This window comes from Oncorhynchus mykiss, chromosome 15 (assembly GCF_057628025.1).
Source record: "Oncorhynchus mykiss isolate SJ-2025 chromosome 15, ASM5762802v1, whole genome shotgun sequence".
NCBI lineage: Eukaryota > Metazoa > Chordata > Actinopteri > Salmoniformes > Salmonidae > Oncorhynchus > Oncorhynchus mykiss.
This window is the reverse complement of record NC_143036.1, coordinates 54,340,618-54,367,183: the sequence shown is the minus strand read 5'-3', so window position 1 is coordinate 54,367,183 and position 26,566 is coordinate 54,340,618. Positions and strand designations below refer to the sequence as shown.

General features: G+C 44.5%; 1 protein-coding gene across 8 annotated transcripts in view; it reads left to right on the top strand.

Annotated features, from left to right (window-relative positions):
- The window catches only part of LOC110490257 (dedicator of cytokinesis protein 4), a 146,289-nt gene that overhangs the window by 25,959 nt on the left and 93,764 nt on the right, over positions 1-26,566 (top strand). For 4 of the 8 annotated variants that reach the window (XM_090200376.1, XM_036944557.2, XM_090200375.1 and 1 more), the window contains exons 2-7: positions 12,869-12,952; positions 15,264-15,304; positions 15,604-15,659; positions 15,992-16,088; positions 16,708-16,856; positions 17,356-17,440. In XM_090200376.1, coding sequence (XP_090056502.1) covers positions 12,869-12,952; positions 15,264-15,304; positions 15,604-15,659; positions 15,992-16,088; positions 16,708-16,856; positions 17,356-17,440 — 512 coding nt within the window. Of the gene's footprint in view, positions 1-12,868; positions 12,953-15,263; positions 15,305-15,603; positions 15,660-15,991; positions 16,149-16,707; positions 16,857-17,355; positions 17,441-26,566 lie in introns of all 8 variants that reach the window. The other 4 variants (XM_090200374.1, XM_036944553.2, XM_036944556.2 and 1 more) reach the window with 1 other exon arrangement.

The window sequence follows — 26,566 nt, the reverse complement described above, 5'->3', positions numbered from 1 at the left end:
TGTGCTGTGTAGCAGTGCAGAGTAGCCCTTATGTCCTTCCACTATACCAGCCGCTCAGAGCCTCCCTCCAAGTCTCTGTCCTCGTATTCCTAACCTACCCCATCCAGCTCATCCAGACCACTGCAAGCTAACCAGTCTGTTGTACGACACGCCTGACCACCCCTCTCACATTACTAATGTCTTCACCTGCCCCTTTCTTATGTCTGCCACATAAAGGCTTCTTTCTACTCTTCCAATGTCCTCTTTCTCCCCCCCCCTCTTTCTCAACCTCTCTTTCTCCCCCTCCTCTTTCTCAACCTCTCTTTCTACTCTTCAAACGTCCTCTTTCTCCCCCTCCTCTTTCTCAGCCTCTCTTTCTACCATTCCAAAATCCTCTCTTTCTCCCCCTCCTCTCTTTCTCCCCCTCCTCTCTTTCTCAACCTCCTCTCTTTATCAACCTCCTCTCTTTCTCAACCTCCTCTCTTTCTCCCCCTCTCTTTCTCCCCCTCTCTTTCTCCTCCTCTCTTTCTACCCTTCCAACATCCTCTCTTTCTCCTCCTCTCTTTCTACCCTTCCAACATCCTCTTTCTCAGCCGTCTCTCTTTCTACCCCTCCTCTTTCTCAACCTCCTCTCTTTCTACCCTTCCAACATCCTCTCTTTCTCAACCTCCTCTCTTTCTACCCTTCCAACCTCTCTCAGCCGCCTCTCTTTCTACCCCTCTTTCTCAACCTCCTCTCTTTCTACCCTTCCAACCTCCTCTTTCTCCCCCTCCTCTCTTTCTCCCCCTCCTCTCTTTCTCAACCTCCTCTCTTTCTCAACCTCCTCTCTTTCTCCCCCTCCTCTCTTTCTCAACCTCCTCTCTTTCTCAACCTCCTCTCTTTCTCAACCTCCTCTCTTTCTCCCCCTCCTCTCTTTTTCAAACTCCTCTCTTTCTCAACCTCTCTTTCTCAAACTCCTCTCTTTCTACCCTTCCAACATCCTCTCTTTCTCAACCTCCTCTCTTTCTACCCTGCCATTCATCCTCTCTTTCTCCCCCCCTTCTCTCTTTCTAATTGGACAACCCTACTCTCTTTCATCTCTGTTTCTCCCACTCCTCTCTTTCTGCCAAACATCGAGCTAGTCATTCAGCTACGACTGATTCCTTCAATACTGTATCTCTCTCTCCAGTCTCCACCGCTGGTTCTTCTGCTCGTCTGTGTCTGGCCCCAGGCTTGATTTGTATGGATGAAATATCTCATGACCCTGGATGACAGTGTCTTTATATGGTTAGCATGGTGGTTTCTGGGGCTGTTCTCATATTGTGAGCTTGGGATGGTTGCTTCACTTGCTTCTTATGCTGAATCTGAATCACAGATTGGGATATTGTAGTCAGAGGCTGGCTAGATGAGTTGATAATAAGGTATGCTCCACTGGCTTGTTCGTGTAGCACATGCCATCTGGTTCTTGAGTGTGTGTGGTGCGCGCTTGTATACTCTGGCTAGTGTCTCCTTTGTAGGGACTTCCTCTGCCCTGGCTTTGCTCTCAGCCGAGCACCGTCGTGTGTGTGCGTGTGTGTGTGTGTGTGTGTGTACTGAACCCTAACACACATCTGAAGACTGGGCGTGTGTCTGGTGCTCCCACTGTGCCTTCTTCCTTCTGTAGCTCTGCAGTGACCAGAGACGAAGCATTTCATACACTCACTGCTCTCATAATGCTCAATACTCTACTCGTACACTCACTGCACTGTGATGCTTCGTTTGCACTCGTTCACTTTTATTGAGGCCGAATTGTCTAAATAAGCAACCGATAATGATTAAACCAATAGACATGGTCTGTCGGCTGATAATGGTGATGTTGATGCTCAGAGAGAAATGCCTGATTCATGCCTTCTTTTAGCCCTCCGGTCTTAGAGCTGATGAGCTTTAATCGTGTGTGTCAATACCACTTCCCTCGCTGCTTCCTATACAGAATACATGTTCACTGGGGCTAGCTCAGGTGCGGTAGGGCCTATATATCCTTGCCCCCTTACCACAGCCATTCAAAGTGACAAGTTAGTCGGATCGTTATTGAGCGCTCTTTTTATTGGTGTGATAATGAGATGCAAATGGCTATAGTTTTAAAGGGAATCCAAACCTCCGGGCCCCAGCTCCATTTTGTCCTGAGAATTCAATCCATCTCCTCTGCCTCCCTCGCTCTGTGCTCTGATCTGCTCTGCCTCTCTTTATCCCTTCATCTCTCTCTCCCTCCTTCCATTTATTCATCCCTCTGTTCTTCTTCCCCCTCTATCTCCCTCTCTTCCGCTCCTCTTGCTCCTCTGTCTCTTCCTCCCTCGTCCTGTCTCCCTCCCTCCATGAACCATAGGGCCGAGGGTGCTAATCAGATGAGGCAGTGATGCGGTCCTGGGTGCCCAGGGGGGAGGACGCCAGCCAGCTTTGACTTGCTGTGATACTGCCAGCTAGTGTTGTGAACACACACACACACACACACACACACTCGCACACAAAGCTGTGGTGTTTTTCTTATTCTGAAGTGGCGTTGGTTGCGTGCGGTTGTCAGGGCTTTTCAAAATGGCTAATTGTGTGCATCTGTTTGTATGTAATGAACGATGTAACTGCCTGACAATATTTCAGAGGCTACTGTCATGCAGCAATCCAGCAGAGTCACAACAGAAAACCATATGGTCTCCATGGCTCAGTGCGGATTGAAACATGTTCGTCAATCCCATAACACCACCCTGTGTGGGGCAAGTTGGGGTAGAAATCTTTTCAGATTTTGAGCTGAAGTGATGGGCACAGCAGCTGTCGAGCATCGTATTTGATCAAGTGGAGTGTTTATAATAATCCCTATTAACCATATTAACCAAGTGATACCATAGCACTTCAGTGCACATAGCCTGCACACAGATATTTGTCTGTATCGTAGGGAATGAGATGGCTGTGGTGTAGACACTAAACTCAAGTGGGAGAAAAGATGCAGCTCTTCAGAAGTGGAGTTTCATCTTCCCTAAGGACATAAATAGTGAACGTGTACTGTTAAATAGTCATTGAAAAACGACGCTATTCTCCCCAGACTACGCAGTCTCCACACAATATTCACACACACACACACACACACACACTCCTCACAGCATATATCCCATCCTGACCATTAACATCGGTCCTCTCGTGTGTTTAGCTCTCCCTCCCATTTCCTTCCCCCTGGTTCAGTCCAGGGCTTTTGTGTTGGGAGGAGAATCGAGTGCTAGTGAATCACTTCTATATTAGACTGACACCAGACAGAAACAGAGAATGGGGGAGAGAGTGTAGGATGATATGCATTAGGTCTGACAGGCACTTATCTCTCCTCCTTTCCCTCTCTCTTCATCGTCTTCTCCCCTCTCCCCTCCCTTGTTAGTCGTAACCCCGCTGGTGTCTGAGTGCACAGACGGGCTTGAGCTGGGTGCTGTTTGTATGTCTGCTCTTAGATCCATGGACTAGCCAGTAGTCTACTCTCTGTCTGCTTTAGGGCTGTCCCCGACTGAAAGAAATCTTGGTCGACCGAGAGCCGTCTGGTCTTTTGACCAATCGATTGGTTTGAAAAAAAACGTGTATTTCTCCATATATAGACACACCTTTATGTGTTTTAATAAAATCAACCATATGCTCTGAGCTTGACTGATGCTTTAAGTAGGCTTGGTCGGAATCCAGATAGTCATACCTTCATACTGACCTTGTGCCATACTGGGATATTCTGTAATACTGGCACTTAACACAAGGGGCGCTGTTTTCAAACCCCACTGATACTTTGTAATCCGAAGGTTAGCAATGCTAACAAGTACTCTCGTAGAAATATCGTCCCAATAATATTTCTCAGATACCGGAACTTGCTAATTCAAAAGTAGACTTTATTACAACGTAACACGCCGAGCTGGTCCATGGATCAACTATCTTCCCATCCTCGGCACACTCCTTTTATACAGTTTTCATCCTTACATGACATGCATAGTTACTCCTCTTTATGTTAATGATTCATACCCTTTGGCATTCAGCCACTATTATCTCTTTGTCTTGCTTCTAACTAGTTTAGGCCCATCTTTAACTTTTCCCTCCTCTTATTGGCACAGATATTAGGGCATAGATTCTATTTTGTGGCATACCCATAGTAATAATGCAAAAAAATAATACAGACATACGCTCCTATTGCTAGTGCATGTCTAAAGGTGCCTAAAGGGTTGATTAATGGCTCCAGGGTGCATGTCTAATGGCCCTCACGGGACTAGGTAATGGATCCCCTTAACCTAATGACCCAGACACACTGTAACGAGTGCACTGCAAGTCTAGGGAGTAATTGTTTTTAATAAATAAAAGAAACCATGAACACGAAACACAAACAACGCACGGACATGAAAACCGAGTCAATAACACCTGAGGAAAGAACCAAGGGGTCTGCCAGATATAGGGAAGATAATCAAGGAGGTGATGGAGTCCAGGTGCGCGAGACGATGGTGACAGGTGTGCGGGATAATCAGCAACCTGATGACCTAGAGGCCGGAGAGAGGGAGTATACGTGACACACACACATAATGGTTAAGCCTATATTGATTCTGCTTACTACTCTAAGATGCATAACACATGTACTGGGAAAATCCCCAATAGTACATGTAAAATCCCATAGTCATTTAGCGTCTTCTCCCGCTGCTGCAGTTTCTGCCCTTATGCTCCTGAAGTTGCCGGTAACAGGCTACACCAGTGGTTCCCATCCAGGGGTACTAGGACCCCCTGTGGTGACTTGGCCTATCCACGGGTGGGTACTTGAGAAGAGTCTGCTGGTAAAATCTGCTGGTAAAATGCACATGAGGGGAGGGTAGTTCATGTGCATTTTCACGTGAATACACAGTTAAATGATAAGGGATGTTTGGCATTTATATGTTAATATTAAGAAACTTTACAATTCGGGAAAACACTTTTGTTATAAAATGTTGCACCGTTGTTCTTGCATAATGTAACCATATATAATTTCAGGAGCACGTATGTCTTAGTGATGGACTGTGCCATCCCCGCAGCCTCTGCAATGAATTAGTGTGTCGCCATGAAAAAATGCATTTGCAACTGCTCTACTACAAAAAAAACAACTGTCGACCAAGAGCCTATCGACATCGACCAAACAAACCAGTCGACTAAATAGGGTCAGCCCTAGGCTGCTTGACCACATCCTGACTTCCCTCAAACATGAAGGAAAACATAGCAAAGACGAAAAGGCTTAAAGTCAGTGTGACATTTCTTAAAGTCGCAAAGGGAACATTTTACTTCAAAGGTCAACCTCACACTCTCTTACGAAGACTTTCATCATCCCCAAAAGGTAGTGCTCCACGAAGATTACTCACTAGCAGGATATTTTTGGGGGGAAGGGGGGGGGGGGGGGGGTGTTATTACAAGTATGCAGGAGGCTGAGACCGAGACGTCCCCCTTCCTGGAAGCAGTTGTGGTGACAGCTAAACAAGACAGCTGTCATCTCTGTTACTCTGTCACTCAGACAATGGGGCTTAGGGAAAGAGAGCGGGGGAGAGTGGGGGCAGTTTGTCACATGCCTAGTCAGTGGCCACTTGCTCACTTGTCTGCTGTACGTGTGTGTGTGTGTGTGTGTGTGTGTTGCGTGAACACACGTGTGTTTTGTTTTCCTCTCTGACTGCTAGGTATGTACACTCAAAAGCTTCATTTGATATCCTGTGTGGGTTCGCGTGCGTGTGTGTGTTTATACACGTGCAGTGGGGAAGAGCAAGTAATAGATGTAATTACTAGTAGGTGGCCCCTCACTCCTCCCCTCTTCCCAGATGGAGGGATGTGATGAACAAAGACAGATGAATATAGAGGCCTCACAAAGACCTCACGGGGGGGCTGTGTGTGTATGTGTTTGTGTGTGGAGACAGTAAAAGCTGATGCAGGACGCTTCATATCGGGGCGGCAGGTAGCCTAGTGGTTAGAGTGTTGGCTCAGTAATCCAAAGGTTGCTATATCGAATCCCCGAGCTGACAAGGTAAAAATCTGTCTTTCTGACACTGAACAAGGCAGTTAACCCATTGTTCCTAGGCCGTCACTGTAAATACGATTTATAAATGTTTTTCTTAACTGACTTGCCGAGTTAAAAAGGTTAAATAAATCAAATATGACCTCTACACTGCCTCTACCCTCCCTCCCTCCTTCCTCTCTCTCTGCCATCCCTCTCTCTCTTTCATCTCATTATCCTCACCCATCCCTTTTTTCTCTCCTCTTCATCTGTCGCTCTGTATCCTCATCTTTCTCTCCTCCCGCTCTCCTCACCCCCTGTCCTCTCCTCTCAGCTGGCGTGAGGAGGCGTAGGGATCTCTGTGTTCTCAGTTTGCGGTGCCGTTGACATGCAATATTGCGTAAAGCTACAATATCGCAACATCCCTTTTCAGTGTCAAAAGGGAATGAGATGGAGAGAGAGAGAGAACACAGACATTCCCCTCAGCTTGTCCCCACACACAAACACGTACACAACCCAACCAGCCCACGGATAGAGGCAGTAGGCAGGCAGATTAGGCCTGAGACTGAGGTGGAGTGGGATAGCTTTGCGTTGGACTTGCTCTGACCTATATTCCCCTTTTAATCTGAGTCATGTATGATTTCCTCTGCCTGGCCTAGTCATTAGGGAGGCTGTCACCTAGTGGACACTGCCATTGCTGTATATGTTTGTCATGACAATATGCAGATGTTAAAACCTATTTGGGCTAGGGGGCAGTATTTTGACATCTGGATGACAAGCATGCCCAAAGTAAACTGCCTGTTACTCAGGCCCAGAAGCTAGGATATGCATATATTTGTTACATTTGGATAGAAAACACTTTAAAGTTTCTCAAACTGTTAAAATAATGTCTGTGAATATAACAGGCCTGATATGGCAGGTGAAAACCCGAGGACAAACAATCCAGAAGAAAAACAATTCAGCCCACCATTGATTCCTATGGCTGTCATTTTTAACATGAAGGGAATTACCTCCCAGATTGCAGATCCTATGGCTTCCAGTAGATGTCAACACTCTTTAAAGGATTTCAGGCTTGTTTTTGGAAAAATTAGCTAGAATTTCTAGTTTTTCTAAGTGGCTCCCATTTTGGCTATAGTGTTTTTTACGTGTTCTGGTGAATGATCCTTTGTTGTTTATCTCCGGTAATGCCAATAACGATTCTCCATCTTAAATTGTATTGTTTATTTACGTATTAGGGTACCTGAGGTTTGATTATAAATGTTGTTTGACTTGTTTGGGGAAGTTTATTGTTAACGTTTGGGATTCATTTTGTATGCATTTTGAAGGAGGGAAACCGGTGAATTATTGAATGAAGCGTGCCAGCTAAACTGAGTGTTTGGGGATATAAAGGAGGACTTTATCGAACAAAACAGCCATTTGTGATGTAGCTGGGACCTTTTGGAGTGCCAACAGAAGAAGATCTTGAAAGGTAAGTGATTTATTTTATCGCTATTTCTGACTTTCGTGGCACATCTGCCTGGTTGGAAAATGTTTTTAATGCTTTTGTGTACTGGGCGCTGTCCTCAGATAATTGCATGGTGTGCTTTCGCCGTAAAGACTTTGAATTCAAACACAGTGGCTGGATTAACAAGAACTTCAGTTCTTTAACTGATGTATGACACTTTGTATTTTCATGAATGTTAAATATGACTATTTCTGTCATATACATTTCGGCTCTGCAATTTCACCGGAAGTTGACGATGGGACAATAGCGTCTCACTGATCCGCAATAAGTTTTTAAACAATCGGTTTCATTTGACATTTTTACTCTATTTTCATTGATGATCTGAATAAATCACTAGATAGCCTGATTGTAAATCAGCAGAGTATGTGGTTTATTGCAGAGATTGAGAGCATGTCTGCGTGTGGTACAACTTCCTTGTACCATACGCGGTAAACACCCTGTTCGTGTTTTAGGCTGACAGTGTGTTACGTAAAGTGTGATTTTTATGCGACGTCGTTCAGGCCTAGACACGTTTCTCAGAACCAGGGGAGCTCCTTCTTTACGAGAGGCTTTAGTTAGTGCGATTCACGCGCTAGGAGAGACCTGCATGTTAAAGCAGCCACAGCAGAACACCCAGTCCTCTTTTAGACTTCCCTTTGTAATGAGCAGAAAGAGAAGGGGCACTGAAGCGTCTCACAGGATGCTGCTGAAAGGTGGCGGACGCACACATTAGCATGCACATGCACACAAACACACACACAATTAGCGCCTCTGTAACAGCACACTGCTCTCCTTCAAAACTCATAATCTTGCCTTTTTATGAATACATTCAGACCAGAGCGAACAAAGCACCAAACAAGCAGAATTTCTATCTTACTCCTTGTGAGGTCTTGCATGATTTACTCGCATTGACATTTGTAGGAGTAAGCCTATTTCGCGGCTTACATTTGTGTTCATCGAACGTTATGGATCCCGGTATGATGTTATGTGTAGTAATTACTTTGGTTTTAATTTATTTATATTCTGTGCGTGCCCTTGCCACCTCAGAGACGCTATACACTTATCTTTTATGAAAGCTCATTTTGAGGTGTTATGATTCGAGGGAAGGCTATTGTTGCCAGCGGTCGCTTGTTTCCCCATAGCCTGCTTCTCGCCGTTATCTCGACATACAAAGGCATCGAAAGGACAACTGGAAATGGAAAAGGTGAAATGAAAGCCGTTCCTCGTGAGCGATTTCACCAGCCTAGCTTTTGTTGGCCTGTCTTTCCTTCTCTCTCATCGAGAGAGCTTATGTATATATATTATAATATCTAGCTGAGCTGACGCAGCGTGGCGCAATCTGGGTCTTCTCGCTTCACGGCCGTATCGTCTAGATGCTGTGAGGCAGGTGCAGGTGTGTGCATATACTCTATGCTGTGAGACCGACGTCTGCTGCCTCACGCGGTCAGCTCCTGTTGATTCCTCCTGCTTTAAAATGCATAGCGGCCTCTTCCAGGGTCGAAGCTCATCCCCAGGAAATCACATTTTGTGAGAGAGAGCAGAGCGCTGAAGCGCATCGGCACATCTTTAATCCGTGTCTCAGTGTTACAGCGCTCTGTCAGATGACCAGGCTTGGCCCAAAGCTTCGTGCCCCATGTCTCACTGGACCGTGGTGTGCGTATATACACACACATATACGCTTCTCTGCGCCAACGATGCTAAGTGTGTTTGGAGGGCCTGAAGACTGTAGGCATATGTGTACTTAACCGGGGGGGGGGGCTGAGTCATTGCCTTGTGTCAGTAACACAGTGGAAAAATATGTTATGAGTGGGTATTTAAAGACGCATGCCTGTTCTCCGCAGAATGTCCATCTGTGATGTTTCCCTAGAACTGGGACATAATGGGTTGGGACCCATTCAAACAACGTGGTTAATTCTGGGTTACTCTGTCATGTTTATTCGCATAGCTAGAATATAGTTTTTTTGGCCACAGTCGAGTCCAGAAAATGGCACAGCAAAGCAATATTAAGACAGTCTTAGACAAATGCTGTCTTTGTTTTCGACCGGGGCTCAGCTGTATGGCAGAAATAATGCTGTTTCTCTACCCGTGTCGAAGCCACAATGGCATACCTGTACCAACTACCAGCCCTTTGCCAGAGAATAGTGATGCACTGATATGACACTTTTGACCTATATCTGATATTTTCCTTGCCAAAAAACCTTTCCCAATTTCTTTTTGTGCTGCCTTTTAAGTATTCTAGTACAGTTAAATTGTTAGACCTCTGCGTCCATGTGTGTGTGTTAAGGCACTGCATCTCAGTGCAAAAGAGGCACCGGTTCGATTCCAGGCTGTAGCTAATGTCAGCCGATTCCTATATGTTCACCGATTTTATATCGTGCATCCCTACCAGAGAACATTAAGAATCTGTTCAGAACTTTGAATAAATCACTGATTCTGTTGGGTATTTGGATATTCTAACTCTGCTGTCAAGAGTTCCCGTTATGAAACCCAACCGTTTCATGGTTGTGAAAGTCAAACCCAAGCAGATGGCTGTGGCTTGAGATGTAAATCCTGCAGACGCCAGAGTATAAATAAAGCAGGACTTAACCATCCTCAACTCACAGCCTTGCACATAGCGAAGGAATAGGAAAAGGAAGGGAGGGAACGAGAGGAGGGACGGATAAGAGCAGGTGAAAAGCGAGGGATGTCACCTTCCATTTTGAATATCACTTACTGCTGATTAATTGTTTTTGCAACTTCCTGCAAATCAAGTGCGGTCTCGTTCTCGCCATTATTTATTAACCTGATTCCATTCCAGTATGTGTGGATTGGAGTAGGAATCCAACAACTACACATCTGAATAATGGAAAATGCACACTTGCTCATTTCAGGCAGCAGGGTCAATGTGTCTGTGGTGATGAATTAGCATATTAATGATGTGTTGAATAATTGACGGAGGAGTGGATTACGATTGTGATTCGTTGTTGGAACACAAATCGGAGCGAAAGGGGGTGAGGACGGGCTGTTAAAACCACTTTTACGGAGCCTTTTGAACTCAAGTTGCTCATTGGTTGGCGTCGACTGCAGGTTGTTTTTCTAGTTCTTTTGGCAGAGACTCTCTGCACTAAGAACCTGCTATGTCTGTTTCGTTGTCTTCTCTGAATTTTCTGTCTGGTTCATGCAAGACAACTGTTTAATATTCTTTTAAAGTATACTTTCAAACGTTATGCCTGCCACACCCAATCAATCGGTAGCTACTTAACTTTTACATCTTGCGTGGTTTGAACACGTCACACCAAGGTCTGTGTAATACCTAGCTAGCTGTAAACCTGGTATTCCTCGATCAATTCAGTACAGCCTGTGAAACCCAGTGCCTTTGAACACAACACAACAAACTACACCAAAGCCTGTCTGAACCAGTGGTCTGCATCATGTTCCTATAAGGAGCTTAGAGGGAGACCGACAAACCAACTGTAGGATCACTTGACAGGCCTCGACTCCAAATGGCAGCCTAAAGCACATGTAAGCCTAATTCACACAAACGCTCTTTGTACCGATCTGCCTGCCTTTCCCCATCCACCCTGGACAGAACACTGAGCTCAAAGTACACAGCCAGTCTTCTCTCTGGCTTTGGGGGGGACTGCCTTAGGATTAGGGCAAGGTGAGAGTCGCAGCCGCACGCAGCCCATGGGTAGATTACTGGAGGTTAGTGCAACTAAGTCTCCACTTTGGCTCAGGGTGTGGAGCCTACAGTAGTCAGTTCCCGTTTGGACACACGTCTTTTCATCTCAAGTCTGAAGGAGATATTGTCATATAAGTTCATGGTTCTCAGTCACTGTTCAGTCCAGCACTTTTATTTAAGTTTGACTTTTATCCCAGTTCCTGAATTCCTGTGTGTGTGTGTGTGTGTGTGTGTGTGTGTGTGTGTGTGTGTGTGTGTGTGTTTCCTTCAGTTTCCTGCAGTCTTTACGTAATGTCTAAGTTAGTTCAGCATGAACGAGGCAGCCTGGTCAGAAATAGGAACAGCCATTTGCCCACGAGAAGATGTGTGTCACAGCAGAGCAGAGCACAGCTTGTGGTGACTGAACTCCTGCCTCAGACCAAGCCGACTGGAAACATGGGCCCTGACCCTGTGTGACAGGTTCACCACTATGAGGCTATGTGCGTGCCTGTGTTCATGTACACATATCATATCTGTGCGTCTGTGGTTTTGCTATATTTGTGTGTGAGGCTTTTTTTTTTTATGGTCGCCCGAGTGGCGCAGTGGTCTAAGGCACTGTGTGTCTCAGTGCAAGAGGCGTCACTACAGTCCCTGGTTCGAATCCAGTCTGTATCACATCATGTCCCCTTATTTCTTTCCTGTGTGTGTGTCCTGTCCTGCCTTTTTAAGGCGGCACTTCCTCCTCTCCCCCGGAGAGAAAATAAAAAATAGTTTCCCCGCTGAGTGAACACCTTTCAGGTGCCAACATCTTTGGAAAAGAGCCATGCCAGTTAGCAGACAGACAACAGCTGGGGAATAGATTACCAAGAAACGATTAAAAACTCTACTTCAAACTGCATCATTTAGTGCACTGCAAGTGGAAAACTCTACTTGTGGTTCAAGCGTTAGCACAGTGCATGTAAAGTGTGTTGGAAGTTATATTTCATGTAGCGGAACCTCCCAATTAAAGTTTCACTGACTTTGCAGCCGGGTCAGGTAAACAAGGTTGCCCTGTGCCCCATGAAATGAAATCCCCTCTCCAAAACCCTTGCCTGACTCCAGTCTTCCTCATTTCCATGTCTTAGGTACTATCCTTATTAGATGTGTTTCCCCCAGAGTGTGGCAGCTTGGAAAATTCTCTGAGTGCTGTTATCATGTCCTGTTTCTCAGAACCACAGAGAATGGCGTCTGTCGACACTCCTCACTGCTAACCCAGCTATTAGACGCTGTTAGAGAAAAGTGCTCTGTTGATCGACTGAGATTGTTACTCTTTTATTTTTCTCTCTTGCGTGCTTGTTCTTTCTCTCTGTCTCTCTCCTCCTCACCCTGCCCCTGTTCTTTAGGCTCTCTCTCTCGCTCTCTCTCGCTCCCTCTAACTGACCGTGCTGCTCATCAAAGAGAGTCCCACTCTTAAGCCTCCGCAGGTTTTGCCTCCCTCCTACAAGAGGCCTCCTAGCAGAAAGACCCAGAATGACATTATTTTCCCTGTAGTTCAGCCTGACACCCAGAGGCTTACTCAATCTACCAGCAGCCAGCAGGCCATCCTCTTCCCTGTTTCTGTCTGCCCAGGGAACACTGGAAACAAATCACAGCACAACCTCAGTCAAGACAGTTGAGCTCGGATTCAATTTTAGTGACATGAAAAGAGTGATTTAAGACTTCTTTTTTTTTGGACTGTGTGTGTGTGTGTCGAGTTGGTGTGTTACCTAGTTACACACGTAAAAATACACACCGGTATTAAAGTATATCTTCTATTGTGTTTCAGTGCTGGCCAGTTTCAGAGGGACGGTCCAGCATGGTTTGCCATTGGAAATTGGGGACACGGTGCAGCTCCTGGAGAAATGTGAAGGTAACTGATAACCTCTACTCATTTCACACCCACATAAACCACAAATCACCCTCCGAGCTTCACAGACAGCCACTGTGACTCACAGATGGGCTGCTACTGGGGCTGTAGTCAACGTTTTTGAAGTTGGGCCACGTTTCCCTCCCCAGTATGTCCCTTCAGGAGTATTATGTTGCACATGAAATGTTTTCTATTTGATGAGATAAACGTTTTTGGAGGCTCTCAGTTTGCTACTGTTTCCTGTGCCGCGAGAGGGAGAAGACTTCGGTTCCTGCTTCCCGCCCACACTGAGCTCTGCTTGCCAGTGTGTGTGTGTGTGTGTGTGTCCTTGCTTGGCTGTGTATTGCGAAGGAGTGTGTGAGCCTCAAGGCCGAGTCGCTCACACTCACGGGTTCATTTTTGACATAGTTTCAGACAGAGCAGGTGCCCCGTCACACTTTCCTGTTTCCACCCAGCTAACTTACACAGCATTGACGCAACCTTCCTCCCTTCTCAGGGCATCACAATCTCACTTCCTGTTGTTGCTCAAGGACACACAGACAGACCGATGACAGGTCCGTCTGAGGTGGCTGATGATGCATTACAAACTCCCCAAAGGAAATGATCTGACATCTAATATACACTATAAATGCAAAAGTATGTGGACACCCCTTCAAATTAGTGGTTTAGACTATTTCAGTCACACCCGTTGCTGACAGTTGTATAAAATTGAGCACACAGCCATGTAATCTCCGTAGACAAACAATGGCAGTAGAATGGCCTTACTGAAGAGCTCAGTGACTTTAAATGTGGCACTGTCATAGGATGCCACCTTTCCAGCAGCTCACTTCATCAAATGTCTGCCCTGCTAGAGCTGCCCCGGTAAACAAGTGCTTTTTATTGTGAAGTGGAAACGTATTTCCTGACGAACAGCTCTTGTGCTGATGTTGCTTCCAGCATTCTCTGGAGTGATGAATCACGCTTCGCCACCTGGCAGTCCGACAAATGAATCAGCGTTTGACGGATGCTAGGATAACGCTTTGCCCCAATGCATAGTGCCAGCTGTAAAGTTTGGTGGAGGAGGAATAATGGTCTGGGGCTGTTTTTCATGGTTCGGCAAGGTCTCTTAGTTCCAATGAAGGGAATTCTTAACATTACAGCATACAGTGACATTCTAGACGATTCTGTGCTTCCAACTTTGTGGCAACAGTTTGGGGAAGGCAATTTCCAGTTTCAGCCTGACAATGCCCCCATGCACAAAGCGAGGCCCATACAGAAATGGTTTGTCGACATCGGTGTGGAAGATCTTGACTGGCCTCTACAGAGCCCTGACCTCAACCCCATCGAACACCTTTGGGATGAATTGGAACGCCGACTGTGAGCCAGGCCTAATCGCCCAACATCAATGCCCGACCTCACTAATGCTGTTGTGACTGAATGGAAGCAAGTCCTCGCAGCAATGTTCTGACGTCTAGAGGAAAGCCTTCCCAGAAGAGTTTAGGCTGTTATCGGGGGCGGGGGGGGGGGGGGGAACAAACTCAATATGAATGGCCATGATTTTGGAATGAGATGTTGGAGGAGCAGGTGTCCACATATTTTTTGGTCATGTAGCGTATGTGTTTGGTTTTAGAGGACGGGGCGAAATACAATATGTTCCGGTCCCCACAACCCAAAGACAAGGGTGTTGACAAGAAGGTCTATCTATTCTGTCCTAGAGAGGAGACCAGTTACTTAAAAAAAAAATGGTTTCTGCCAGTGCTGATACTATGTCACCAAGTACTACTGTAGGGTGATAGGTGACATACGTCTTCTCTGACATGCTCTGGCCAAGCGAAACCTAGAAAGAGTTCATAAAGAGCCTCGTGGAGGTCCATCAGTAGGCAAGACCACAAGACAAAACGAGTAGCACATTATGACCTTAGGTTACTGGTGCTACTTACACTTCCTGGTGCTACTTACAGCCCGTGGTACTACTGACGCCCCCCCCCCCTGGCTCACCAGCTTGGCCGGTGGCCAGAACAAATACAGGGTGCTCAGTGCCATGTAACACCGGGCCTGGTTTTTCTTGCAGTAAACAGTGCAGCGACAAAATCCTGCCTCCCGTGATAAAGTGTTCCAGCTCTCCTTCAGTTTTCCAGCTCGGCAGCTCGACGACTGGTGCGGCCCGGCGCTGAAGTGTCGACGCTTCAGTAACCCTGTTCTGTGTCCCAAATGGCAGCCCTGTAACTCATAGTGCTCTGGTCAAAAGTAGTGATAAAAAGAAAGAAAGATGGCGGGTCTGAAAGTCACAGTGACACGATGAAAATGTTTTTATTTAATTTTTTTGTCTCCTCAGGCTGGTACAGGGGGTTCGTCCATAAGAATCCAAATGCCAAGGTGGGTGAGACTCTTGTGTGCTATTGAGGCTGTCAGCGCAGCTGCTATTTTCAGATTCAGAAATATCAGCTCTCTGCTTTGATCTGAGGGCTGTGCAGTGAGCAGGTCAGTAGGGAGAGGCTCATAGTTTAACAATGTCACGTTGACACGCACTTACACACACACACGCATTATTCATTTGTATTGATTATCTGCATCATTTACGCTCGCTAACAGAATGTGTTAGTGGTAGTGCCGTTTTAATGATACAGTTAAAATGACATTCACCATTCATTACTTTGTTTATTCTCTCCCCCCAGGGTATTTTCCCATGCACTTACATTCACTTGAAGAACGCCCATATCAAGAACAAAGGGTGAGTAATGAGTGTATTGTGTGTGTGTGTGTGTGTCTGTCTGTCATTCCGTGTGTGTCTCCTCGTGTCTGTCTCTGAGAAGGCAAACCGCCTTATTAGATCAGCCAGTCTGGAAGGTGAGGGAGGTTTGTGTCATTTCTGCGGAGAGGAAACGTTAGATAAACATTTAGATCAACGTCATCATAGCAGAACGGAGGTTGAGTGCCTCTTGGACCAGCCTCTCATAGTGACACTGCGCTATTATCTGTCACGTGAGTGTGTCTTTTAACCCATGCTCGGTAGGTATACCGTAGTAATGTGATGTCCCTCTCTCCTCTCTCTGTGACCCACAGGCAGTTTGAGACTGTCATCCCCACAGAGGACTCTGTTATCACTGAGATGACATCCACCCTGAGAGACTGGGGGGCCATGTGGAAACGGCTCTACGTGGTAAAGACTGTTCAACACACGCATGTAGGAATGCATGCAGGAATTTGCACAGACATGCCTGTACGTGCGTGTTCCCATGTGTACCCCACACATCCTGCAGAGAGGAGAATAGACCTGAGTATTAACAGACAGGGAATGCCTTTCAACTAGTGGGCAATACATTATGCCTCAGGTGTTTTTCCTGCAGCAAACAGCGGAAGCTTTTTTTCCTGCATATTAATGAGTAACATTGCTTGTGTTTGTGTCTAATAAATGATCTGTGCTTGTTAGACATAAAGTCTGAATTTGTGATGCATTACTTGTTATAGCAGGCTGACTGTCTGGTCCCAATTGTTTTACTCTGAAATGTCTCTTGCTTTCTCTCTCTCCTGCTCTCTCTGTCGCTCCCTCGCTCTGTCGCTCGCTCGCTCTCGTGCTCTATCTCTCGTGCTCTCGCGGTCTGTCTCTTGTGCTCTCTCTGTCTTGTGCTCTCTCTGTCTTGTGCTCTCTCTGTCTTGTGCTCTCTCTGTCTCGTGCTCTCTCTGTCTCTCTCTCTCTCTGTCTCGCTGTCTGTCTCTTGTGCTCTTTCTGTCTCTCTGTCTCTTGTGCTCTTTCTCTCTGTCTCTCTGTCTCTGTGTAGAAGAATGATGGGGATCTGTTCCATCGGTTGTGGCACGTGATGAATGAGATCTTGGACCTGAGGAGACAGGTTCTGGTTGGTCACCTCACCAACGACCGCATGAAAGACGTCAAACAGCACATCACTGCCAGGTTGGACTGGGGAAACGAGTGAGTAGTGGGGAGAGAGAAACATTCCTGCATCCCAGTCTCAGTCCCTCTGTCTTTGAATGTCACACTCCCTCCCCAGGCACATGCTGTGCTCAATCAGTTCCGTTCCCCTTCAAACAGACACACCACACGTTCATACAGACACACACACTTTTCATTTCGTATCAGACACACAAACACTTTCCACTGCGTCTCTATCTCCCGGGCAGATGAAACCACACCTGTCAGTCCCTTGCTGTTGGGTGTGGACAGATGACAGACCGCTCCCCCTGCAAACACCAGTTTGAAGAGTTCTGTGACCCTGCCTCTCCTTGTCTTATACCATCCCATGCTCTGAAAGACTTATCTATCCTTGGGAGATTAGAGTGTGTGTTTGTGGGTACCCCTCTATGTCCCTGTGAGACATAGCAGTCTTCCAGTTCTGTCAAGTGTGTCCTGTCTGAATGGTTTGATGCCCTGACAGTCCTGTTGTGTGTGTGTGTGTGTGTGTGTGTTCCAGACAGCTGAGTTTGGACCTGGTACCCCGCAGGGAGTTCAGCATGGTGGACCCAGACGAGATCAGCGTCACAGAACTCTTCAAACTGGTGAGTTCTATTCCCAAAACCAGGAACAATTGCCTGAACACTGTTCTCTTGTTACTGTGTATTCCCCACTCACTATCCTCATCAATCCACTGTCCACTATACCTTTCTCTAGCATTAGCCACATAGCTAGCCCTAGCGACTGCTGCGTGTTTGCCACGCAGTCTGTAATTCAGGCGTGTATTTTACTCTTTTAAGGCAGAATAAAGGTACACGAGAGTCTCCCTTCGTCTTTCCCTTCCTCACTCTCCTCCCCAGGCAGCGCTCCCCCCCCCCACCCCCACCCCGAAACCATAGCGACCACAGCCCCTGCCTGATGCTCCAATCCTGATGTGAGGCACTTAGTCCTTTTGCTAAAAAAATAATGTACAGGGGATGAGAAAGAGGGGAGTGGGGGATGAGTGAAGTAAAAGCCTAATGCGGGTGGAAATTTAGTCATTCCTTAGTAACTGAGACGGAAGATACAACAGGGGAAGAACAAAACACATTACAGTTGTCGTCATGGATGCAAAACAATAATAACATCGCCATCATCATGACAACGGCAGCAGCGGACCCGTTTGAATTTGTTTGGTGACAAAGGCATATCTTTCTTTGTGGCCCTCTTGATTGTGTGGCTTTATTGAGTTGTAGATAGGGCTGTTGCGGTGACTGCGTTACTGCGACACCGGCAGTCGTGAGTCATGACTGCGGTCAAATTCTCTGTGACCGTTGAGTCATGGCCATCTCCTGTTATGCACTCTGGACATGTGTTGGTTAGTACCCGACTTGCTAATGATCATCAGGTCACTAATGGCCTGTTACCCAGGGCTCTATTGTCCCTCTAACCACTCTGACATCAATGCAAATGGATTTGAAAAACACATCAAAACAGTATGCGCTTTTAAAACTCACCTCACTGTGATTGATCAATTTGAAGAAAGAAGTTCAACAGCAGGTTGAAACTGAGTGGGAAACATGGTCATTGTGGGTGTTGTTTTAAAGACAAACACAAACGAAATGGACAGCGCTTTTCAAGGTGGTGATTAATTTAAAACAGATGCATATTAGAGAATTTTGCATACTGATAGGCCTATATGAGCCCAAGCCTGAAAAACCACGGAATTAAAATGATGACTGTTCTGTTATACAATATATAGCCTACCTGCATATTACAGAAGGCAGAAAAACATGACAAAAAAACTGATTTACAATATCTTTGGTATGTAATTGGTCTAGCTTAAATTATAAGGAATTTGTATTCAATTTTGAATAGCCTAGTAATAGGGCATTTTTATATTCCATCATTAATAGGCTGACACATTACCTTTTAGCTACTGAATATCTTACCATGGTGCGTTTCCCCTTCAGTGCGCAGAGACTGGGGCCGTTTTGAATGAAATACAAAAGTATGTGGACACGCCTTCAAAGTAGTGGATTTGGTTATTTCAGCCACACCCGTTGCTGACAGGTCTATAAAATTGAGCACACAGCCATGCAATATTCATAGACAAATATAAGCAGTAGACTGGCCTTACCGAAGAGCTCAGAGACGTTCAACGTCACACCGTCATATGATGCCACCTTTCCAACAAGTCAGTTCGCAAAATGTATGCATTGCTAGAGCTGCCTAAGTCAACTGTAAGTGCTGTTATTGTGAAGTTGAAAAGTCTAGGAGCAACAACGGCTCAGCCGCAATGTGGTAGGCCACACAAGCTTACAGAACGGTACCGCTGAGTGCTGAAGCAAGTAGCGCATGAAAAAACGTGTGTCCTCGGTTGCAACACGTTCTCTGGAAACACGTTCTCTGGAGTGATGAATCATGCTTCACTATCTGGCAGTCCAACAGACTAATCTGGTTTTGACAGATGCCAGGAGAATGCTACCTGCCAACTATAAAGTTTGGTGGAAGAGGAATTATGGTCTGGGACTCCTTTTCATGGTTTGGGCTCCTTAGTTCCAGTGAAGGGAAATCTTAACGCTACAGCATACAATTACATTCTAGACGATTCTGTGCTTCCAACTTTGTGGCAACAGGTTGGGGAAGACCCTTGCCTGTTTCAGCATGACAGTGCCCCCGTGCACAAAGCGAGGTCCATACAGAAATGAGATTGGTGTGGAAGAACTTGACTAGCCTGCACAGAGCCCTGACCTCAACCCCATCGAATACCTTTTGGATGAATTGGAACGCCGACTCCAAATTAATGCCCATAATTTTGGAATGAGATGTTTGATGAACAGGTGTCCACATACTTTTGATCATTGTGTGTATGTTTTGTTGGGAAAACATGTTACTATCTATGTTCCCGAACAGATTTCACTTGATTTCCCAAATTAAGCACTGGGTTGCTGCAGGAACATGATTGGAGAGGCCATGGCATACAGAGTTTGGACGGAATATAACCTGCTATGCAGTGAAATAACTGGAGTAGCCTACCCGACATGGGACGAACCAGCGGGGAAGTGGCCTCCATTCGCTATTCGAGTGCATACGGTTGATGTATTTTTCCTGCCCATTTTCATAATGGGCCATTCTAAAATCTAAGCAAATTTGACATATTAGTAAAGACAAGATTAAATTGAGAATAGTCTGATGGGTGAAATAATGATAATTTGATGACAGAACAGCGTGTGCAGCCTGAGGCAAGGAACGGAGCACAAGCTTTTTTTTGCACTTTCTCAAATCGTCAATAGCTTAACGTCGTATCATGCAGCCCATATATCTTTGGATTTCTTAGGCATTCTAAGGTTTTTATCATTCGCAGTTAAAGTTGTCAAGTACCTCTAAATCTGGTGTATAGGACCTGTTTCAAAGGATCACTTTTACGCTCAACATAGCTACTTCGAATGCGCGCTCTAGCTCCGGAATGGGAAAAATATCCTTTCTGTTATTCAGCTGAGTTCAATTATAAAGTAATGGCATGAACAAGCCTACAGCGTATGGTATGGCACATTAGTCAGATAACATACAGTAGGCCAACTCATATTCTGTTCTTCTGAAATAATTTTCTGTGTATCATAAAGTTTCTTTAGACCTGCCAAAAATAAATAATGGCTGTATTGTGATGGTGTATATTAATTTGATGCATTATACTTTTTAACTTTAGCTGTTCCAAAGGCGCGCGCATCAGCAGCTTGTGTGTGTGTGGAGGCCTGGAAGATGCTCAGCGTGTTTGTGTTCATTAAGGTCAATTGCCGTGAGACAGGCAGTCATTTGCATGACAACAACCGGCTGACATAATTACATGACCGCCACAGCCCTAGTTGCGGATGGAGCGCGTTGGAGGATTAAACTTGTATGTACAAGCAGATGAGGTGGTGTCTTTGAGTCCATCGACCGAGCCCGACAGTTACTATAGGTGTGCACTGTTTAACATGGCCATTTGGATCAACCTAAAACGACTAAATGGGTTAGGTTTAACACATTCAAAAACATTTGTTGAAATCAAAAATGATTCAATGCCAACTGTTTTATATTTGATTTTTAACAAACTTATTTCAAGTTGCAACCTATTTCTTTGAACATTGAACTTACTTTTATCCTTTTGTTAAACCTAATAAATAACAAATTCAAACTAATATATACACACACAACCCATTTTGTAACAAGTACATTTTCGATTTTTACCTATCCACATTTATTTAATTAGCTTACAAGCAAGGAAATACATTTCCTTTTAATCAAAATATGAAGTTGGCTCCATAACATGAAATAATAACTCCTAACACTTTCTTTACATACGACTTTCATATTAACTGGTTACAATGTTGTGACCAGCTCTTTAATATCACATTACCGATGCAGATATTATTTAAAAATCCTGTACAGTCATTTTGAAAAGTACTTTTTCCTCTCATGGCTAACTACCAGGAGGAGCTTATATTCATGAGCTCACCTTGAGTGACAGCTCTTCTGAAACGTTGAGCAACTTGGATGCAGTGTTGCAGTATAAAATCACCTTAAGCTACATTGGTGATGCACAAAGCAATTCAAACAACAAGGATATACCGCTGAAGTCACACGTTTGAATACACCTTAGCCATATACAGTTAAACTCAGTTTTTCACAATTCCTGACATTTAATCCAAGTAAAAATTCCCTTGTCTTAGGGCATTTAGGATCACCACTTTATTTTAAGAATGTGAAATGTTTGAATAATATTAGAGAGAATTATTTATTTCAGATTTGATTTCTTTCATCACATTCCTAGTGGGTCAGAAGTTTACATACACTCAATTCGTATTTGGTAGCATTGCCTTTAAATTGTTTAACTTGGGTCAAACGTTTTGGGTACCCTTCCATAAGCTTCCCACAATAATAAGTTGGGTGAATTTTGGCCCATTCCTCCTGACAGAGCTGGTGTAACTGAGTCAGGTTTGTAGGCCTCCTTGCCCGCACACACCTTTTCAGTTCTGCCCACAAATGTTCTATATGATTGAGGTCAGGGCTTTGTGAAGGCCAATCCAATACCTTGACTTTGTTGTCTTTAAGCCATTTTGCCACAACTTTGGAAGTATGTTTGGGGTCATTGTCCGTTTGGAAGGCCCATTTGCAACCAAGCTTTAACTTGGTTGTCTTGAGATGTTGCTTCAATATATCCACATAATTGTGGTGTTCTTCGGCTTGCAAGCTTCCCCCTTGGGTCAATTTTTGTTTCATCAGACCAGAGGACATTTCTCTAAAAAGTATGATCGTTGTCCCCATGGAGCAGTGGCTTCTTCCTTGCTGAGGACTCGTTTTACTGTGGATATAGATACTTTTGTACCTGTTTCCTCCAACATCTTCACAAGGTCTTTTGCTGTTGTTCTGGGATTGTTCTGCACTTTTCGCACCAAAGTACGTTCATCTCTAGGTGACAGAACGCGTCTCCTTCCTGAGCGGTATGACGGCTGCGTGGTCCCATGGTGTTTATACTTGCGTACTATTGTTTGTACAGATGAACATGGTACTTTCAGGCGTTTGGAAATTGCTCCCAGAGATGAACCAGACTTGTGGAGGTCTACAATTGTTTTATGAGGTCTTTGCTGATTTCTTTTGATTTTTCCCATGATGTTAAGCAGAGAGGCAGTGAGTTTGAAGGTAGGCCTTGAAATACATCCACAAGTACATCTCCAATTGACTCAAATGATGTCTATCAGAAGCTTCTAAAGCCATGACATCCTTTTCAGTTTTTTTTCCAAGGTGTTTAAAGGCACAGTCAACATAGTGTATGTTAACTTCTGACCCACTGGAATTGTGATACAGTGAATTATAAGTGAAATAATCTGTCTGTAAACAATTGTTGGAAAAATTACTTGTGTCATGCACAAGAGACAAACAAGACATTTGTGGAGTGGTTGAAAAACACGTTTTAATGACTCCAACCTAAGTGAATGTAAACTTCAGACTTCAACTGTATATATTTTACCTCTCCCGTTTTGGCATGTCTTTTGTGATGTGTTTCACAGCAGCACTGATGGATGTGTTGACATGACAACTGCGTCAGAGTTTTGAACCCCCCCTTTTCTTCAATGCTGACTGAAGACCTAGTTAGCCACTAACTAGCTAACACCAGACACGGATGAAGACCTAGTTAGCCACTAACTAGCTAACACCAGACAAAAATGAAAGGGGAAACATATAAGTATATTTGCCATAGATAAATAGGGTAAACCTTTAATTATATTTGCTGACACTTTACAGTAAACATTTGGCACCAGTAGAGTAGCTATCTAGCAAATGTAAACCACGCCCCTCTGCAAACATGCCTTATTTGGCAAGAGAATATCATGTTACCGTTGGTGTATAAAATAATACTTAAGATTCCGCCTCGTCCCCTTAATACTAATGAATCAACGGGAGGGGACCAGTAACTTGAAGTTCAAACTTGATCAATGTAGAAGCAACTGTAATTGTTCATACTTTGATCAGATTTCCTTCAAATATCCTCCAATTTCTTTAAGATTCATTGCTGGCAGTGAACATATAACCATAAAAGAAGAACATATTACCTGGAATGACATTCAAGCTCACGGGTGGCCAAAAGAACAAACAAAGTCACACCTGACCAATAGGCCATTCCTCCAGCTCTTCTGATAGGCTGCTGCTGCTACATTGCTCCCACAGCTATGCAATGCAAAGGTGTTGAATGCAATTTAGCTTTCATCCAGTTCAAAAACTGATAGTGATCCGTCAAATTCGTTATTTGATTTCAGACATAAATTGAGTAGAATATGGTGAACGAACCGAAGCGTCATTTTGGATCATACCACTCAGAAAAAGCACTTCAGATGAACAACAGTGCCGTTCCTGTTTTTACAGTGAGGATTAGATAAAGATACCAGGGTGCACTTGGCCAACAAAAGCACAATGAATTTTGTCAGAGCATGAGTGTTCGGCTAAATTATTTATTAAAGAATACTCCGCGGAGCATGGCGCTTGGTTGGATTCCCAGGACCACCCGTGTGTAAAATGTATGCCCGCGTGACTGTAAGACACTTTGGATAAAAGCGTCTGCTAAATGGTATATTCATATATATTATTACTTTATTGGGACCCAGTCTTGGTGATTTTAAAAAGCACCATTTATTCTACTGTATTGTGCCAACCTCTCTTCCAGTAATTCAGATGTGTGTTTAGGACCACTGAGCTGTAGGTCAGAGAGCCCAGGTCAGAGAGCCCAGAGCAGAGGAGGGACAGTAGGGCTCACTACACTGTCAGTGGTACTGAACAGTGGTGATGGATAGTTCAGGTTTATCTAGGTCAACATACTGTCTCCCAATTAGCACTAGCATACATGGAGATGGCATGTGGAGAGTAACCCGTTTCACACTATTGTGCCGACCTGAAGCAGATATTTTCTTTTCGAATTGTCCTTTGCCACACGTTTCATGTGATAAAGGCATAATGGAAGGATCCTTATATACTGTAGCCTTGATTATGTGATCTCTTAAGAATCTCAGTAGGCTGTATTTAACTCTCTCTCTAAAGCCCAGGGACTATTAGACTGTTACAATACTTGTTTCTTTTTTTCATGCTACTTACTGGAAAATGTTACATGGTGAACCTGGTCCTCTGTAGCAGCTGGATAGTGAGTTCGATTCCAAAAACCACCCACACGTAAAAACTGTATGCATTCATGACTTTAAGTCGCTTTGGATAAAAGCATTTGCTCAATGGCATAATTATGAAATATATTATGTGAACAATATTGGAACAGTTTGTTAACTTATAATACTCCACTATACTACTTCCCCTCCCGTATTAAGTGAGGCAGAAACAGTCACATAAGACAGTCTCCCCTCGGTTGCTTAACGTACTGTATAGTTGAGACAGCATTTCACGAGCAGCTTTCTTCTCTATCGGTTGTCACACAAGCCTATTCATTCCAGATGAAACTAAACTGGCCGATTAACCCTGTTTACGCGAGCCGCAGAAAACATAATGTCTCAATGCCTGCTGGTGCCCTTTCCTCTCCTCCTTCATCCCTCTTTCCTCCTCTTCTCCACCTCTATTAGTCCTCTCCCTTTGGCAGTGACTATAGCAGCCATCTGGTGGAATGAGTGAGTGAGTGGGTGCATGCGGGAGTGCAAGGAAGACTTGGATTGGGACCTGGCTCGATGTTAAGTTGTTAGCCACCGGTTCTTCTTTTGTCCTTGTACTGGGCAACAACACAGACAGTGACTAAGGAAGATGAGAGCTCAGTCTTTTTCTGTCCTCAGTTTATGCAGACTTGTGCAGTGAGCTGTGAATACTCTTTATTAAGGCTTCCGCATGCTTCAGTTCGGCTGGCGGGGGGACGAAGTTGGCTAACTGAACGAGTGTGCTCGCATACTACCTTAACAGACATTTGTTTGAAAAGTGGGAATTGTGCTGCATGTCCAATTTGAGATGCCGTCGCTAGTATACACTTCCTCAAAATAGTCGGAATGTAACTCAAGAAATCTCTTTCTTTTTTACATTTTTTTGCCGAGGAGATCTTTGTTGCGCAACTTTACATCTAACTAAGATGTTTGATGCAGTATTTCTAAATAAATAAAAAAATCATAAACTAGTTATCTGTCGTTGAATGACAACAAAGACTTTGCTGAAGAATCCCTACTGTTGACCAATCACCGAAGAGGCGTAGACTTCAGCTACCAAGTTCAGCTTGCCTCAAGAAAACATTTTGTGTGCCCGAACAACCCTTACCAAAGTCCAAAACAAACCAAAACGTCACAAAATGTTGTCGTAGTATATGCACAGTCTCTTCCAAACTGTTTAGACTGGGAAGCATGCGGGCGCCTTTAAAGTACAACCCCCAGACACTGCTGCGTCAGATAATAATGTAGAGATGTACTGTAGATCTGGTTGAGTTGATACATTATTATACCGTGCTTAAGAGGGCATAAGACTTGATGCTTTGGGTACATTGTGCTACTGTTCATTCTATCTGTGTGTGTGTGTGTGTGTGTGTGTGTGTGTGTGTGCGCAAATGAAATAAATATAATTCCTTCGAAGCACTCTGTGTTGTGACATTCTTCCTATAAAGGTGTAAATGGCATTTGTGTGTGTGTGTGTGTGTGTGTGTGTGTGTGTGTTTATTCATTTCCTCATGCGTGTGTGTGTTGGACCGATCATCAGTTTTTTTTTCTACAAAGAGGGCAGCATATTAACTGAAACAAATTAGATTTGGGCGACTATTAGGGAAGCGTGCTGTGAACGTGCAACCTCTGGAATTAAATGGAATGCTTAACACATTTCTAGGAAAATAATAGGCATGGTTTTTCCACAGCTTCACTTAAAGGGCCAATCGGCAGTTGAAACAATTAAAAAAGCATTTTTAGCCCGCCACTGTTTTTGATAAAAAGTTGAGGGATGGGTCAGGAGAAATTATCTTATGGATGGAGGGACTGACCATCCGTGATATCAAAATTATAGTTTTAACCATGTGGTGAGGCTATACAGGTTTTGTTTACAAACATTGGAGTTAAACAAGTGTTCTGATGGGGGTGTGACAGTTGAACTAACTCATGAGGCATTTATACCTTACATTCTTCGAGAATCAATGGGTACATATCATTCATTTATATGTCCAAAAAATGGATGCTGCAACTGCTGATTGCCCCTTTAATGGGTATTGGAATAAAAGGGTGAAAATGCAGAATATATTTTACATATACACCACCGTT